The 16,029-nt window shown below is 34.4% G+C and overlaps 1 protein-coding gene across 1 annotated transcript in view; it reads left to right on the forward strand.

The window, feature by feature from the left end:
• Nucleotides 1–16,029, forward strand: part of DIAPH2 (diaphanous-related formin 2) — an 831,186-nt gene that overhangs the window by 200,151 nt on the left and 615,006 nt on the right. Inside the window, exons 6-9 of the mRNA XM_004685633.2 lie at nt 6,526–6,600; nt 6,691–6,760; nt 9,548–9,684; nt 11,268–11,376. Of these exons, the coding sequence (XP_004685690.1) occupies nt 6,526–6,600; nt 6,691–6,760; nt 9,548–9,684; nt 11,268–11,376 (391 nt within the window). The remainder of the gene's footprint in view (nt 1–6,525; nt 6,601–6,690; nt 6,761–9,547; nt 9,685–11,267; nt 11,377–16,029) is intronic.

Genomic DNA, 16,029 nt, shown 5'->3' on the forward strand with positions numbered 1-16,029 from the left:
GACCTCTCCTGACATACACACTGCTCCCCTCAACTCTGGCCTGTACCCCAGTTCTGTATGCACAAATAAATAAATCTTAAAAAAAAAAACTATTAATAATAAGGGACTCTCATACACTCTTGGTGGTTGTCATTTGTCCTACATATGGAAAACAGTGTGGAACTTTCTGAAGTTATTAAAAATAGATTTACTATATGATCCAACAATCTTGAGCTGAAGCCTGTAAATGGCTTTCCTCTGCTTCTCAACAGTTGTTCTATTCCAGTGCTTCTCAACTTTGAGCTAGCGTCAGTATCATCTGAAGTTCTTGAAATTGCTGATCTCAATCCCTGTAGTTGCTGATTTCATATATCAGGTAGGCTCCAAGGATTTGTATTTCCAGCAAGTTCCCAGATGACCTAAATGGGGTATACACCTTGATGAAAACTGATTTTTACGATGGTGCTCACCTATAGAAGCTAGAATTTTGTTTATAAACTGCATCATCATTTCATGACTGCTAAAATGTGTTAATGAGGAAGAGCCAGACAGAGAGAGAGAGGCATGAAGATTTTTCTTCATTAAAAGAGAAATGGTGCTGGTTAAAGAAAAAGGAAAATGTTATGATTTAAACAAGTGAGAATGGCACACATTAAAAAAGCAGGAAAAAACAAATGTTAGTGAGGATGTGGAGAAAAAGGAACTCTCCTTCACTGCTGGTGGGAATGCAAACTGGTCCAAGCACTATGGAAAGCGGTGTGGGGGTTCCTTAAACTACTAAAAATGGAGCTACCAGGCCCGCCCTCTTGGCGCAACAGGTTAAGGCACAACACTAAGAAGCTAAAACCACATCAGCATGAGTTCGATGCCCTGCCCAGGAGGTGATCAACATGGCACAGCAGACCTCTCCTGACCTGCCCGCTGCTCCCCTCAGCAGTGTACTTCTTTGATATGCCTGTTCTGCTTCCCGCTCTGTCCCTGGTGAATCCTTTCACTGCCCTGCACCTCAGCCCTGTACCCCAGTTCTGTATGAATAAATAAATGAATCTTAAAAAAAAAATGGGGCCCTCCCTGGTGGCGCAGCGGGTTAAAGCACTGCACTGAGAAGCTTAAGCCACTTCTGCATGAGTTCGGTTCCCGCCTGCCCCGGAAGAGATCCACATGGCGTGGCAGACCTCTCCTGACCCACCTGCTGCTCCCCTCAGCAGTGTACTTCTTTGATATGCCTGTTCTGCTTCCCGCTCTGTCTCTGGTGAATCCTCTCACTGCCCCTGCACCTCTGCCCTGTACCCCAGCTCTGTATGCATAAATAAATAAATCTTTTTAAAAAAATGGAGCTACCATATTACCCAGCAATTTCGCTCTAGGAATCTACTCAGAGGGCACAAAAACATTAATTCAAAAGGATACCTGCACCCTTATGATTATTGCAGCACTATTTACTATAGGTAATATATGGAAACAACCCAAATGCCCAAAAACAGATGACTGGATCCAGAAGATGTGGTATATATACATAATGGAAAGTTACATGCAATCAAGAAAGATAAACTAATATCATTTGCAGTAACAGGGATGGAGCTCGAAAGGATCATGCTCAGTGAAATAAGCTAGAAGGAAATAGAATAATATCGAATGGTTTCAGTTATAGGAGGACTATAGGGGAACTAAATAAGAGATTAGGGAAAATAATAACAATAATAATAAACTAGAAGACAACCATAAATAGGACACATTCTGTGAGGGAGAGAGAGGAAAATGGATCAAAACAAGGGAGAGAAGAGCACAAGGGCCTATGGTGAAAGTTCACAGGTGAACTGGTAATGGGAATTTTATGGGGAATACACAATGTAAAAGATATAGCAAAAACAGGCCCTCCCTGGTGGCGCAGTGGGTTAAAGCACAGCACTAAGAAGCTAAAGCCACTTAAGCATGAGTTCGATCCCCGCCCCAGATGTGATGGCACAGCAGACCTCTCCTGACATACACACTGCTCCCCTCAACAATGTACTGCATCAGTCAGCCTGTTCTCCTCCCCACTCTGTCTCTGGTGAATCCTCTCAGTGCCCCTGTACCTCTGGCCTGTACCCCAGCTCTGTATGCATAAATAAATAAATCTTTTTAAAAAAAAGATATAACAAAAATAATTAGAAAAAGAAGAGAGAGATTTATCTTTAAAAATGTTATTGAGGTGTATGTCGTGTAGTGTTTCACCCACCTTTTCTTCTAGATATTTTATGGTTTCAGGTATTGTGTCCAGTTCTTTTACCCATTTCAAGTTGGTTTTTGTACATGGTGCCAGATAGTAATCTAGCTTCATTTTTTGCTGCCCAGTTCTCCCAGCACCATTTGTTGTACAAACTTTCTTTATTCCTTTGCATATTCTTTGCTTCTTTGTCAAAGATTAGCTGTCCATAAACCTGTGGGTTTCCTATTCAAATCCACTGGTCTGTGTGTCTATTTTTGTTCCAGTACCATGCAGTTTTGATTGTTATGGCTTTGTAGTCTAGCTTGAAGTCTGGGAGTGTGATGCTTCTGTTCTCTTTCGTTTTAGTCAGGAGAGTTTCAGCTATTAGAGGTTTTTTGTAATTCCATATAAAACTCATAACCCAAAGCAAGACTAATGAAGGGAATGAAATGCAGACAGCCAACAGGCATATGAAAAATTGTTCAACATCACTTGTAATAAAGAAAATCTAAATTAACACCACAATGAGATACCATCCCACACCAATGAGAATGGCACATGTTAAAACAACTAGCAACAGCAAATGTTGGTGAGGATGTGAAGAGAAAGTAATTCTCCTACACTGCTGGTGGGAATGCAAACTGGTCTAACTTATGGAAAGCTGTCTGGAGGTTTCTCAAGACTGCTAAAAATGAATCTTCTGTGTGACCCAGAAATCCCACTCTTCGTATCTATCCAAAGGACACAAGAACAGTGATGCCAAAGGACAGCTGCACCCCTATATTTATTGCTGCTCTATTTACAATAGGGAAGATATGTAATTAACATAAATGCTCAAAAATAGGTGAGTGGATTAAAAAGATGTGGTACATATACACAATGGACAGTGGAATATTACTCAGTAATCAAGAAAGATAAACTCATGTCATTTGCAACAACATGGCTGGAGCTGGAAGGGATCATGCTTAGTGAAATAAGCAAGAAGGAAAAAGAAAAATACCAGATGGTTTCACTCATAGCAGGAATATAAGAGATCAGGGGGAAAAAATGCAATTGTAATAAAGTAAAAATGAAAAACAACAAGCAACTATGCAACTATTAACCAGAGACATTTTGAGGGGACAGAGAGAGGAATAGAATCAAAACTCAGATAGGAAGAACGCACAGGACTGTATGATGGCACACAGGTGAATTGATGGTGGGAAGTCCTTGGGGATTACAACCAAGATGAAAAACTGTACAAAATGAAGAAAGATGTAAAAAGTAAATGAATAAAAAATATATAAAAAATAAACATAAACACATAAATAAATAAAAAGAGAGAGAGGCAACAAGATGCTTGTTATTGAAAGTGTAATGGTACTGGTAAAAGAAAAGGAAATCTATATCTAGCTGCATCTTTTTTTAAACCTCTGAATGTCATCAAGCTACATCATAATTATAACTCCTTTGCAGAGGACTCCTTTTGGAATCGTAGTTTCTCTTTTTTCAATTCCCGGACACTTCTTGTGTAGACCTCCTCTGCCCACTGACCTAAAATACTCTTGAGTTAAGGCTTTTCACTGCCTAGTTAATAATAAATAGATCATGTCATCTCACACTTAAGTTTCATGATTGTATCCTGTTTTTTTTTTTTTTTCAGACCAATAGTAATTTTCAGTGAATGAAACCAAAGTACCATAAACTGCACAATTGGAAGCAGTCTGGGATGAGTGTATGAGTGATTTCAAGAGAACAAAAATAAATCATGCTTTTTTAAATCAAATACTTCCCGAGACCAAGAAAAAATAATCCAATAATTTTAATAACAGTAGGTGTGACATGAACACAAGTAAAATTTAGAATCATAGAAGAAATTTGTAAGTGCTAAACTTTAGGGAATCATATATTATTTTTACTTCCCAAATGCCAAAGCAGAGACCAAGGATTGTATATAGGTATATAAATTTGTTCAGAATTCCTTTTATTTTAAGATTGCTGTAGAGTAATTGTGCTCTAATGATGTCTGTTGATTTCACTGTGATGGATTAAATACATTACATTATGCTTAGAGTTGATGTCCTTACTATTACACTGATTATTGAGAGCCTTTAGAGAAAATATCTCATTGTACTTGTTGATTACATACCTCAATTGAATAGTAGCTTACAATGCCATATTGATTATTTTTCATTTCTGCTGTGGAAATTAGAGCAGAATTTGTTTAAAATGTGCTTCCATTTCTGTTGTGGATGTGATTGGTTCTGAATATTTAGTCACTTAATAAGTGTATTTTCCTCAGTTATTTGACGTTTTTACTGAATTTTTTCTTAGAACTTAGGCCTCTGCTTTTTTGATAAGCTTTAACTTGGGAGGATATTAAATGAGTAGATTAAATAATGGAATAGAAATACTTTCATAATTTAAATATGTATAAATTTTAATATGGCTTCACAGGAATCTGCTATATATTAATTTATGTGAAATTAAAGAGCAGTATGAACCTGCTGATTCTCTTAGCCACATAAGCCAGTCAATATAATTACATTCAAATTAGCAAATATGTATTTAGTGTTGACTCTATGTAAGCCACTCTGCCCAGCATTATGAAGATAGAATGTCAGTGAGAAAATATAATTTTTTTTCAGAGAATTTACAATCCAGAAAGGTGGTTTAGGCATTTATGACAAAAACGTTAAGCAGTAAGAGAAATATACTCAGGGGTTAAGAAGAAAGACAACTCATATTTAAATGGAAAATTTATGGGGGAAAGCATTAATGGAGGAGTTGACAGTCAATTTGAACTTAAAGGGTTTGGTGGGATGGATTTGGGGTTATTTTCTAGGAATAGATTATGTGAAATACTGATGTACAGGGTGGATTCCAGGAAATATAGTTTGTCTAATTTTTATTGGAATATGTGGTGTATGGTCTGAATATAGAAAGGTAGGTTGAATTTAGAGTAAATGTACCAAGGGAATCACAGTGTTTTAGGTAGACTAGAGGAAATTTATAGATGGAAGACTATAGTTAAGCATAGTCTAACACAGCTTTTCATAAACTGAATAATAGAATAAAGATGCAGAAACCTTAGAATGGAGGCTTCTGTATGTGAAAGACATAGTAATGAGGGTAAACTAGAGTGTTGACAAAGACCATGAAATAGATGGAGAGAGTATGTGTGTTAGTCATTCTAGAAGTATCATATTTAAATCTGTATGACTGAAAATCAAACAAACTTCTCTGTGTTTGATCGGTCTTTAGCTTTCTGCCACAATGGGACTTCAACTCCTGACACTCTCCCAAGTTTGTTTTTCCGCTACTGCCATACAGGTCCCTTCACAGTTCATATTATATTCCAGGCATCTCAGAACCCATTTGCCCTCATTCCCTCTACAGAGAAAGAGCTCATTTCTTTCAGTCTCTGCTCAAATATCATCATATCGAAGTATCCCTTACTACACAGGAAACATAACCTTTCACTTATTAAGCTGTATTTTTTCCCCCACAGTATTGAACATTTTCTTCTTAAATCTGGTTATTATCTGCCTCCCTCTTTCTAGACAGGAAGCTGTATGAGGGTGTTGTGTAGTTTTGTTGTCTATAAACTTGGTGATATTTCTATCATGCACCACATTCTTGAATGAATGAAGAAGATAAATCCAAAGGAGGAAGAAATGGGAGATTAAAACATTATGCCAGTATTTTAAGTTTGAATACTCAAATATAGTAGTGTTCTGAAGAGATTATGAAGCACTAGCTTTCAAGGGTTGGTTTTGTATTCTTTTTTGGTTACTTTTTTATTGAAGTGCAATTGTTTTACATCCTTGTGAATATTTTGACAGTATAGGATTTCCTTTCTTAGATTTGGTGACCATAGCACTCCTACCAGTAAAGCAACCATAGTCCAGTGTGCTCTCTCTCAACCCTGCCCTTTCCCCACTGAATGCCTCAGATCTGTGGTCAGCTTTCAAAATAGGTTTTGAAGTTTTACTTTGCCTGACCCTTTGTTTGCTTTCTCTATATTCCACACATAAATGACACAATCTCCCATTTTTCTTTGTCCTTCTGATTTATTTTATTTAACAGTTTTGGTAGTGGGTGCTCTATGGTGACTATACCTAAAGGAGGAGAGCCTATACATCCAAAATGCTAACAATGATGTAAAACAGTGGTAATAAAAAAAATTAAAAATGGAAACAACAAATAAAATCTGTCATTTGACTGCAATAAAAGTAAAATATAAATGAGAGATGAGGTATTGATTTAAGGGACTAGATACACAGGAGAAAATTTATCTTATTTATGTAGGCTTAATATATGATCTAGTGGTTGAAGTATGTAAACTTAAACTTATTTATTTTCATTTTTTTTAATAGCTGGGTTAACAACTTTGGTCATGAAGGTCTTGGACTCTTATTGGATGTGCTGGAAAAGCTTCTGGACAAGAAACAGTGAGAAAAACATTTTTTTTTAAAAATCATCAAAGGGGAAATCTTTAAACACATGTTTTTAAATACAACATGTCTTTTTCTTTTATCCAGACAAGAAAACATTGATAAGAAGAATCAGTATAAACTCATCCAGTGTCTCAAAGCATTTATGAATAATAAGGTAAGCAGTATATATTTTTGCCTGACACAGAAGTTGCGAAGTCAGCCAGTGGTATGAAACTGACAAAATACTGGGTACTTATTCAGCTTACAAAAAAGTCTTCATGGTGCATAGCATTGTAAGTTTTATTTAAATATTTTAAATATCTAAGCCTCACAAATTATAGTTTTGTTTTGTTTTGTTTTAAGATTTATTTATTTGTACATACAGAACTTGGGTACAGGCCAGAGGCTCAGGGGTGGCAAGAGGTTTCACCAGAGACAGAGTGGGGAGCAGAACAGGCAGATCGACGAAGTACACTGCTGAGCTGGCGGGCCAGGAGAGGTCTGCCACTCCATGTGGTCACATCCAGGGCAGGCGGGAATCGAACTCATGTGGAAGTGGCTTTAGCTTCTCAGTGCAGTGCTTTAATCCACTGCGCCACCAGGGAGGGCCCACAAATTACAGATTTTACAGTCATGCAAACATGTTAGTCTTGTTTCACTAGACCTTTTTTCTTTTGGTAATAAAAGTTATATAGAATCGATGTTTAACAAGAAATCACTTAAATACCATTGCCTCTCCACAGTTAAGATAGATCTCTTTCATTGATATAGGCTAACAAAGAAATAACAGGAAAAAACACAGGTCTAGAAATCATCAGCTATAAAGTTCATGCATTGCCGCTAGTAAGTTGAGTAATCTTAGGAAAATCACTTGATCTCTGGCTACAAATTCCCTAATTTGTATAATTAATTGTAGGACACTTTCCCCCTAATTTCTATTGATAGGTGTTTACTCTCAGAGCTTTCCAGGATACTAAGTAACTGTGTTCAAAATACTTACCTGTGAGATTTCCCTTAGGACTTTTTTTCACAAGATGTAAGTTAATTTGTCAATACATAATTACTTATAGCTTAAAAGCAGCAGTTTTTTAAGAACACTGTAGTTTGATTTAGAGTATTCTAAACTAGGTGAAGCTTTAGAGTGTTTTAGTGGTTAATACATAAATTATAGGAATATGAAATGATAGGCATACAGTATACATTCAAAATTTAAAATATACAGAGATATATCCAATTTCTGTTGGAAAAAAATGTCATGAAGAATGAAGCTTTCACATGTAATCACTTAAACGTGAAAGCTGTTGGCCCCAATGAGTGTAACCAACTTCAAAATCTCTTTGCCTTCTACAATGCATATAATAATAGGCTCATGTCCCTTCACTTTTAGGACTTTAGTCTTCAATTCTAGTACCATAATCTTTCTGTGATGTTTGGGATTATGGTTTTCTATCATTTCATATGTCTTCATTTAATTTTTAGTGTGCCCCTATATATTATAAGCTACTTGAAAACTACTTTCAAAATTTGAACTTTAAAACCTGTTTATAGCTGGCAATTATGTGATAATCATCCTTCAATTTTTTACGTTTTTTTTTTTTAAGATTTATTTATTTATTCATACAGAACTGGGGTACAGGCCAGAGGTGTAGGGACGGTGAGAGGCTTCACCAGAGACTGAGTGGGGAGCATAACAGGCAGATTGACAAAGTACACTGCTGAGGGGTCAGGAGAGGTCTGCCTCGCCATGTGGATCACCTCCAGGGCAGGCAGGGATCAAACTCATGCAGAATCAGCTTAAGCTTCTTAGTTCTGTGCTTTAACCCACTGTGCCACCAGGGAGGGCCCTTTTTTTACTTTTTTACCTTAACATTTATTATCTATTGGCCAGCTATAGACTTATTTATCCCTTATGTTTTACTTCATTTTTTTTAACCTTGTCTCTTCCATTTCCTTTTTATTTTCTCTTTTTTCAATAGATTTCCATATTTATTATTATATCTGATAAAACCTAACATTTAAGAACTTTAAGTATGCTTTTTCCTCCCTGAATTATTTTAGAAGTTAAATTAGGAGCCATGAAAATATTCATATGTTTGGTGCTTTACTAAAGGTTAGCTTGAAATGGAAATTTTACTCTGATGAAATGTCAGATTTCACAATTAGACTGTAAAAAAGAAGGAAACATTTCAAAAGAAATCTGAAAAATAGTTTGTAGAACAAAGATCAAGGAAAAGTATCTCCTTGAGTGTTAAAACTGAATGTTTGGGCTTTCTTTAACATCTCTTTACTTATTCATTCTTGTAGTACACGCTTGTGCACATATATTCAAAGCTAGAAAATAAATGAAAAAATACTGTCTTCTTGACCACGTACTGAAAGACAGGCACTATTTCTTTACAGTCATAGTTTTGTTTTTGTGTTTAATGGAGCTCAGCTGCCTAAAATTGTGAGAATTAGAGAAGGTATAGGAAAATGTATAAAGAGATTTATTCCTTCTTCAGCTGTCATATATTTTCAAAAGTACTTTTCAACATTTTAGCCTTTTTGTTCAACGTAATTTTCCACACAAATATATTAGAGAATTTAACCATGAATTTCAAACATTATCTAATAGAACCAATAATGTAAGTAGAGTTACTTTAGAAAATCATATCAGTATGTATTATATATATTCTTCTTTGTGAAAGAAATATAGATTGTTATAATATTTCTCTCAAATCTTTATGGAATTTTTAGACAGGCTACTGAAGATCATACTTAATTAAGGGGCAAACCAAGATAAAGTCGTTTCAAATAAAAAAAGATAAATAGCTGCATTTGAAGAATATGAATATAATTAGAAATTCCTTGTGGAGTTATGGATTTTTTGAAAGTCACTGTAAATTGCTTTTTAATTTATAGATAAATCCCCTACATAATTTGTATTAAATTTCTATTTTTGTTTCTTGTTTGTTTGTTTTAGTTTGGATTGCAACGGATTCTAGGAGATGAAAGAAGTCTTTTACTATTGGCAAGAGCAATTGACCCCAAACAACCCAACATGATGACGGAAATAGTAAAAATACTTTCTGCTATTTGCATTGTTGGAGAAGATAACATGTAGGTATTATTATATTATTAACTGCATGGAAAATGACACATGATAATCTTCCTTTTGTGCTGTCTTCAGAAAGTTTGCATGAAAATAGTATTACACTTTAGAAATTTTTGTTGGTACTTTTATCTACTCTACTTAACTTTTAACTTTTTTTACATTTGCTGAAAAATAGGCTTAAAAATAATTCCAATGGACAATTATCCAAAGTTTGATTAAAAGTGAATGAATTAAATTTTGTCTAGTTGAAAGTAAAGCAATCATTGGATGACTGGGGAAAAATCAGAGTTATTTTACTAAATACACATACTCATGCATATCACAAATTTTGACTTCTTCCATTTAATTGACTAAGTGTCTTAATTTTGTACTGTTATTTTATAATAGTGATATTTTACTTTATCTGCCTACGGTAATTGAAAAGATGAAGAAATTGTGGAGTGAAATAAAGCAGCCCTTTATAAAGAAAGTGCATATATGGGCCACTTTCTGCAGGTTATCGCTGAGCATGTAGTTAATCGTAGCTTCTTATGGGAAAAAATGTGGATCAGGAGCAAAATTTCAGAACTGACGCCATGAGTAATCCTTGCTAGTAAGAAACCATTGTGATAAAAATTAAAATATTTTCCAAGGACATGAACTGAAATGTTCTGAACATGTTGTGTGAAAGTTGCGATTTTAATTTTAATCCAAACAGTACCATCCAACGACTTAAGATTGCTCTAATAAATTGACTATCTCAGATCTGTTACAATAAAATGAGATGTTGATTAGTGCTAGCTATTTTCCTTCTAAATACCAAAAAGCAAATACTAAACAAAAATATTTTTATATAGCATTTTCTTATCTCAAACAAAAACAGAGTGAGAAAACATGCAAAAATAACAGTTCCTTAGGTTTTATAGAAAAATTAGTTTATGCATGAGTGAAAAATTTTTCTAGTCAACTAGATTTAATTCATAAAATATAACATAGCCTGGAATTTTGCTATTATTTAGTTATAATTTTATGTACCATTTGATAAGAGTAGTATACTAGTTACAGGTAAATTTGACTCAGACACTATATAAATAGTTACCAATATTTTTGAGATAAGTAAATTTCCTGTGCTAGATAATTATAAATGTTTCTCTGATTATGTGGACTTTCTCTTTTATATTGTTTCTTGCTCCATTCTAAAAGAATGTTGCTTTTAATAAGAGTTTTTATAAAAATATTTCTTCTCAGCATTTCTTTAGAAAACTAAACCATTTATTCTTTAATAAGCTTGTAATAATTTTAGATGCTATATTATATTTAAGTGATATTGATATCCATTAACACATGAAATATCAAAATCTAAAGTTTTATATTTTAGTGTTTATCATTCTTTGAGATTTGTATTGATTTTTTCATTTTGATGCCCTAAAATTGTTATAACTTTTTATATCTTACTTATAGAAATATATAGACAGGAATACAATTTTTAATTTGTTAATGGTCTATATGAAAAGCAAGCACCAAAAAAAAAAAAAAAGATGACTGGAAGAGATAACCTATATTCATAATTGTATATGTAAATTGTATTTCTTTTTTGCCATCATTATAGTCTGGATAAACTTTTAGGAGCTATAAGTACAGCAGCAGAAAAAAATAACAAAGAAAGATTTTCACCTATTGTGGAAGGATTACAAAATCATGAGGCTTTGCAGTTACAGGTGAGTTAACTTTTGTCTAAAATTGCTTTCTAGGATCATAATTAGAATACTCACTGTGTATACTAAGTCCATTTTAGCTGACATTTAAGTTTAGCGAAACATAAAAGTGAATTTCTTCCTGTTGCTTTGTCCTTCATAAAAGCTGCAACTGTTGCTTGTATAAGTGACCATTTGTTTAAAATTAGGAAAAAAAATTTGATTGCTATAAATGTAGTATTTATGAAAATTATTAATAATTTGGGTAGTAATTCAGTAGTTAATGTCATAAACCATGGAAATTAAAACCTTACAATCATCAGGGCAAGAAAGCAAACAGTTCACCCAACGCAAATGAAATCTGTGGGCTTGTAGAAATTTCAGAATGCCAAGCATATCATTATTTGGGCTATATCCAAACAAAACTATCTGTTCTTACATGATTTGAGTAGAAGACTCATTTTATGAAAAATAACTTTCATCTTGAGTGATGAAAATATTTATTCACCATATTTATGGTGTGAGATCTAGGACTAAACATTGTAGTTTACATGTGCTACCATGTGAGTGCCATTGTCATCTCCATTTTGCTCATGAGACAAATAGACTAAGTGAAAATGCATATGTCACCTTACCTAAGGTGACATATTTCTAAAGTCAGTATTCAATTCAAGGGCCTTTGTTCTCTAATGCTCATCTCTTTCATTTAGACAGTGTTTGCCATTTAATGCACCTTGGGGAATGCTTTGTGAAATCTTTTTAAACTTTTGTATTGTTCAGCAAAGACAAAATGGTTCTGTATTTAATTTTATCAAATTACTTAGCAGTGAGTGTTTAAATACTAAAATGTCTTAATCTGAGATACAGCAAGCAGTCTCTTTTGTCCATTTTCATTGCATTGTGAAGTTTTGGTATCTTTTTCCTTCAAGGGTTTGAAACTTGAGCAGTAAGATGAAAATAGCTTATCCAAAGAAAGTACTGTGGTGTTACAATTGTTATTTCTACACCAATTACGATGAACATTTGGATAAACTTTTATGATGTGCCTTTTGTGTTCAATGTATTATATTTTTTATAATATAATAGTTTATTTTTACATCACTTTGTACCTTTTTTTTTTTCATCTCAATTGTAATCCCCATGGGTTTCCCATCACCAAGTCACCCATGTGCCATCACCATAGTCCAGTGCACTTCCCTCCCCCAACCATTTTTGATCCCATAATATATTTTTTAATAAAAATATTTCTTTTCTGTGTTTCTCTTTAATAATATAATTATAAAATGGTCATAGTAAAATTTAATATCTCATTTGAGATATTTGGATGCTGTAAAATCCTGAAATCTAGCTAAATTTCATTGATTTTTATCATATATTGGAGTTTTTACTTGCAATGATTTTTAGGTGGAGTTAAGTTGTTTTGATATATTTAAAATGTTTGTTGCTCAGATCACTCAAAGTCATACAGCTGTAGAAGGGTGGAGCGGTGATATGAAGCTAAAGTTCTGTGTCACCAATGTTTGTATACTAGGTTGCCTGACCTTTAAAGTGACACCTTGCCAAAGAGTTGTCCACCCCAAACAATGAGAGGGGTTTGACATTTGCTAGCCTCAGGAAGCTGGCCTGAATAGAATTATAAAGTGCCAAGTTGTTAAATAGTAACACACTAAATAATCATAGACATTTTGCTAGGTATTCAAGAAATTGTTGAATATTGATTATAGACACAATGAATACAGGTCACAAGTTGAAATTTCCTATTTTAATGAATTTAAAAAATTAGCAGTTTGTTACACACGGAGCATATTACTCCCACAAGAGTTGTGAAGTGGGTTTGTTTGTCTGGACTATTTAATTTGAATACAAATTTATGTACCAAAATTCAAACAAGTATTTGGAAAACAGAATGACAAATGCTGAAAATATATATATAAATAGTGCTGTATTTAAACAGAATATTTTTTTTTTCAATTTCTGTAGTATTCTGAGACTTCTGGATTTTATTACAGTCCCAGGAAGTAATTCTCTTAAAATACAGGGTTATATGTTTAAATAACAACTATGCATACCTTTTGGATTTTGTTTTTTCAGATTTTATTTTTTAAATATTATTTATGCATACAGAACTGGGCTACAGGCCAGAAGTGTGCGGGCGGTTAGAGGATTCACAAGAGACAGAGTGGGGATATAATCTCTTAAAATTTAACTTACTTGCATTTCTCAAAAATGTCAACAATGAGCCTCTAATTTCATAATCCAATGGCTTCTTTCCAATCCTCATCATTTGGAATTATTCATAACTCTCTCCTTAAGACTTTTACTTTCTTTATCTTTCCAGATACTATTCTCCCTTGCTCTTTCCCTCTATTTGTTCTTTCTTTGTATTCCTCATGTGTCTCTTCTTGTGTACTTGTTATCTGTGCACTATCCTTTATACTCTTATCATTTTGCAAATATGCATACACATGTAAATATAAACACACATATATACTCATATACATTTACTTATACACATATGGATTTTATTTTCTCCATGAATATTGCCAATTACTTCTCTAACTTTAATGTTTAGTTATGTTCTAGTGATTCCCTAGTTTTTAAAATCCAACTCATCTCTTTCTGTTCAAACCTATATGTCCAAATGATTAACTAAATGTCTAATAGGCATTGTAAAAATAAGAAATTTAAAACAGCATTTATAAGCCATCTGCCAAAGTTCTAAATACTTTACATATGTTACCTCATTTTAATTCTCAGCAATTCTGTGAGAGTGATAATAGTAATATCCTCATTTTATGGATGAGTGAAGTGAGGTTCATAGAGATTAATTTTCCTAGTGTTACAAAATGAATAGGAAGTGAATCCCAGATTAGACACTGGGGAGTCTGACTCTAGAGCACATGCTCCCAACCATTATATGGTACTGCATCTTATTAAACTAAGCACATTCTTTCTTTCGTTTAGCCTGATTCTTCAATGAGAAGTTTGCTATTTTTCCCATCTTCTTATTTTATACTACAGAGGTAGCATTTTCTAACTAATCTACATTTTTCCTCAAGACTTTGTTCTTTGTTCCTTGCATCCAATGAATCATTGAGTCTTATAGAATAGACTATGAATCTATCATATATCCCTTGCTATCTACCTCCAATGCCTTTATCTTCTCCCACCAAAAAATATTCCATGTATATCCTAATTAATACCCCACATCGACAGTCTTCTCTCCAGACAAGTGTTTTGTAGTTGTTGTCAGTTATCCTTAAAAATAATCTCATTTGGGCCCTGCCTGGTGGCGCAGCGGGTTAAAGCACAGCACTAAGAAGCTTAAGCCACTTCCACATGAGTTCGATACCCGCCTGCCCCGGAGGAGTCCACCTGGCGAGGCAGACCTCTCCTGACCCGCCCACTGCTTCCCTCAGCAGTGTACTTTGTTGATCTGCCTGTTCTGCTCCCTGTTCTGTCTCTGGTGAATCCTCTCACGCTCCGCATCTCTGGCCTATACCCCAGTTCTGTATGAATAAATAAATAAATCTTAAAAAAAAAAAAAGCTAAAAGCTTAATAATCATCTTGTGTATGATCTTTTTCAGTGTGTCCCTGACCTAACATTCTACCATTTGAGCCTGTTAGTCTCTCATATGTCCCATATGGTTTAGCCACACTAAACCTAATGTTTCCCAAATATGCTATAGATTTTTAAATGCCAATAAACATTTTATCATGTAGAACATTTTGATTGAGAGACCAACTGTTCTGCAACCGAATCCCATTCATCCTTGTAAGATATAACGAGAGCGCAAAGAAAGGCAAAGTCAGAAAAATTATCTTTGCTGATAGAAAACCTGTGTTTTGGTGAACTATAAGCAGGAAAAGGGTTAGTTTAAATTAGTGTAAAAAGTGGGGGTGGGAGCAGACAGAACAGTCTGCCAATCACTTTACAAAAGAAATGCAGACTGAGATATCAAAATACAGTTCAGGCTAATTCCTCCATATTCCAGAATAGAAGCTAGCATGCACTAAGCTTTAATAATAGGGTAGAGTAGTATCATTAATATCCAATGATGTATTATAAAAAGTACCCCAGTCTTCACAGGTTGACATTAGTCTGAAGATTCTGTGTCTTAAAGAATTTCTGTAGCTGCATACAGAAGTTTTTTTTAATATGATTTAATACATTTAAACTTTTTTCTAATATGCTGAACATAAAACAAAAAAGTGTTGTCATCATATATAGTACCCAAAACACAGCTGTAAATATACACTGCAGTGATGTGTAGAATAGGTTCATTTATCCTGACCTCACTTATTTGATAGACTTATCACTTGGGAATATAACAGAGGATAAACCAACCAACCAAACAAACAAACAATTCAAACAGCTTAAAAAATGTGACCAAGGGTTCTCCCTGGTGGCTCAACAGGTTAGGATGCAGCACTGAAAGCTAGCCACAAGCCTCTTCAGTGTGAGTTCCATCCAGACCCTAAAGGTGACTCACATGGCGCGGCAGACCTCTCCTGTCAAGCCTGCTGCTCCCCTCAGCAGTGTACTTTGTCCATCTGCCTGTTCTGCTCCCCACTCTGTCTCTGGCGAATCCTCTCACTGCCCCTGCACCTCTGACCTGTGCTCCAGTTTGGTATGCATAAGTAAATAAGTCTTAAAAAAAATAATAATAATAGGG

Source organism: Condylura cristata, unplaced genomic scaffold (genome assembly GCF_000260355.1).
Source record: "Condylura cristata isolate star-nosed mole 26May11 unplaced genomic scaffold, ConCri1.0 scaffold00019, whole genome shotgun sequence".
NCBI lineage: Eukaryota > Metazoa > Chordata > Mammalia > Eulipotyphla > Talpidae > Condylura > Condylura cristata.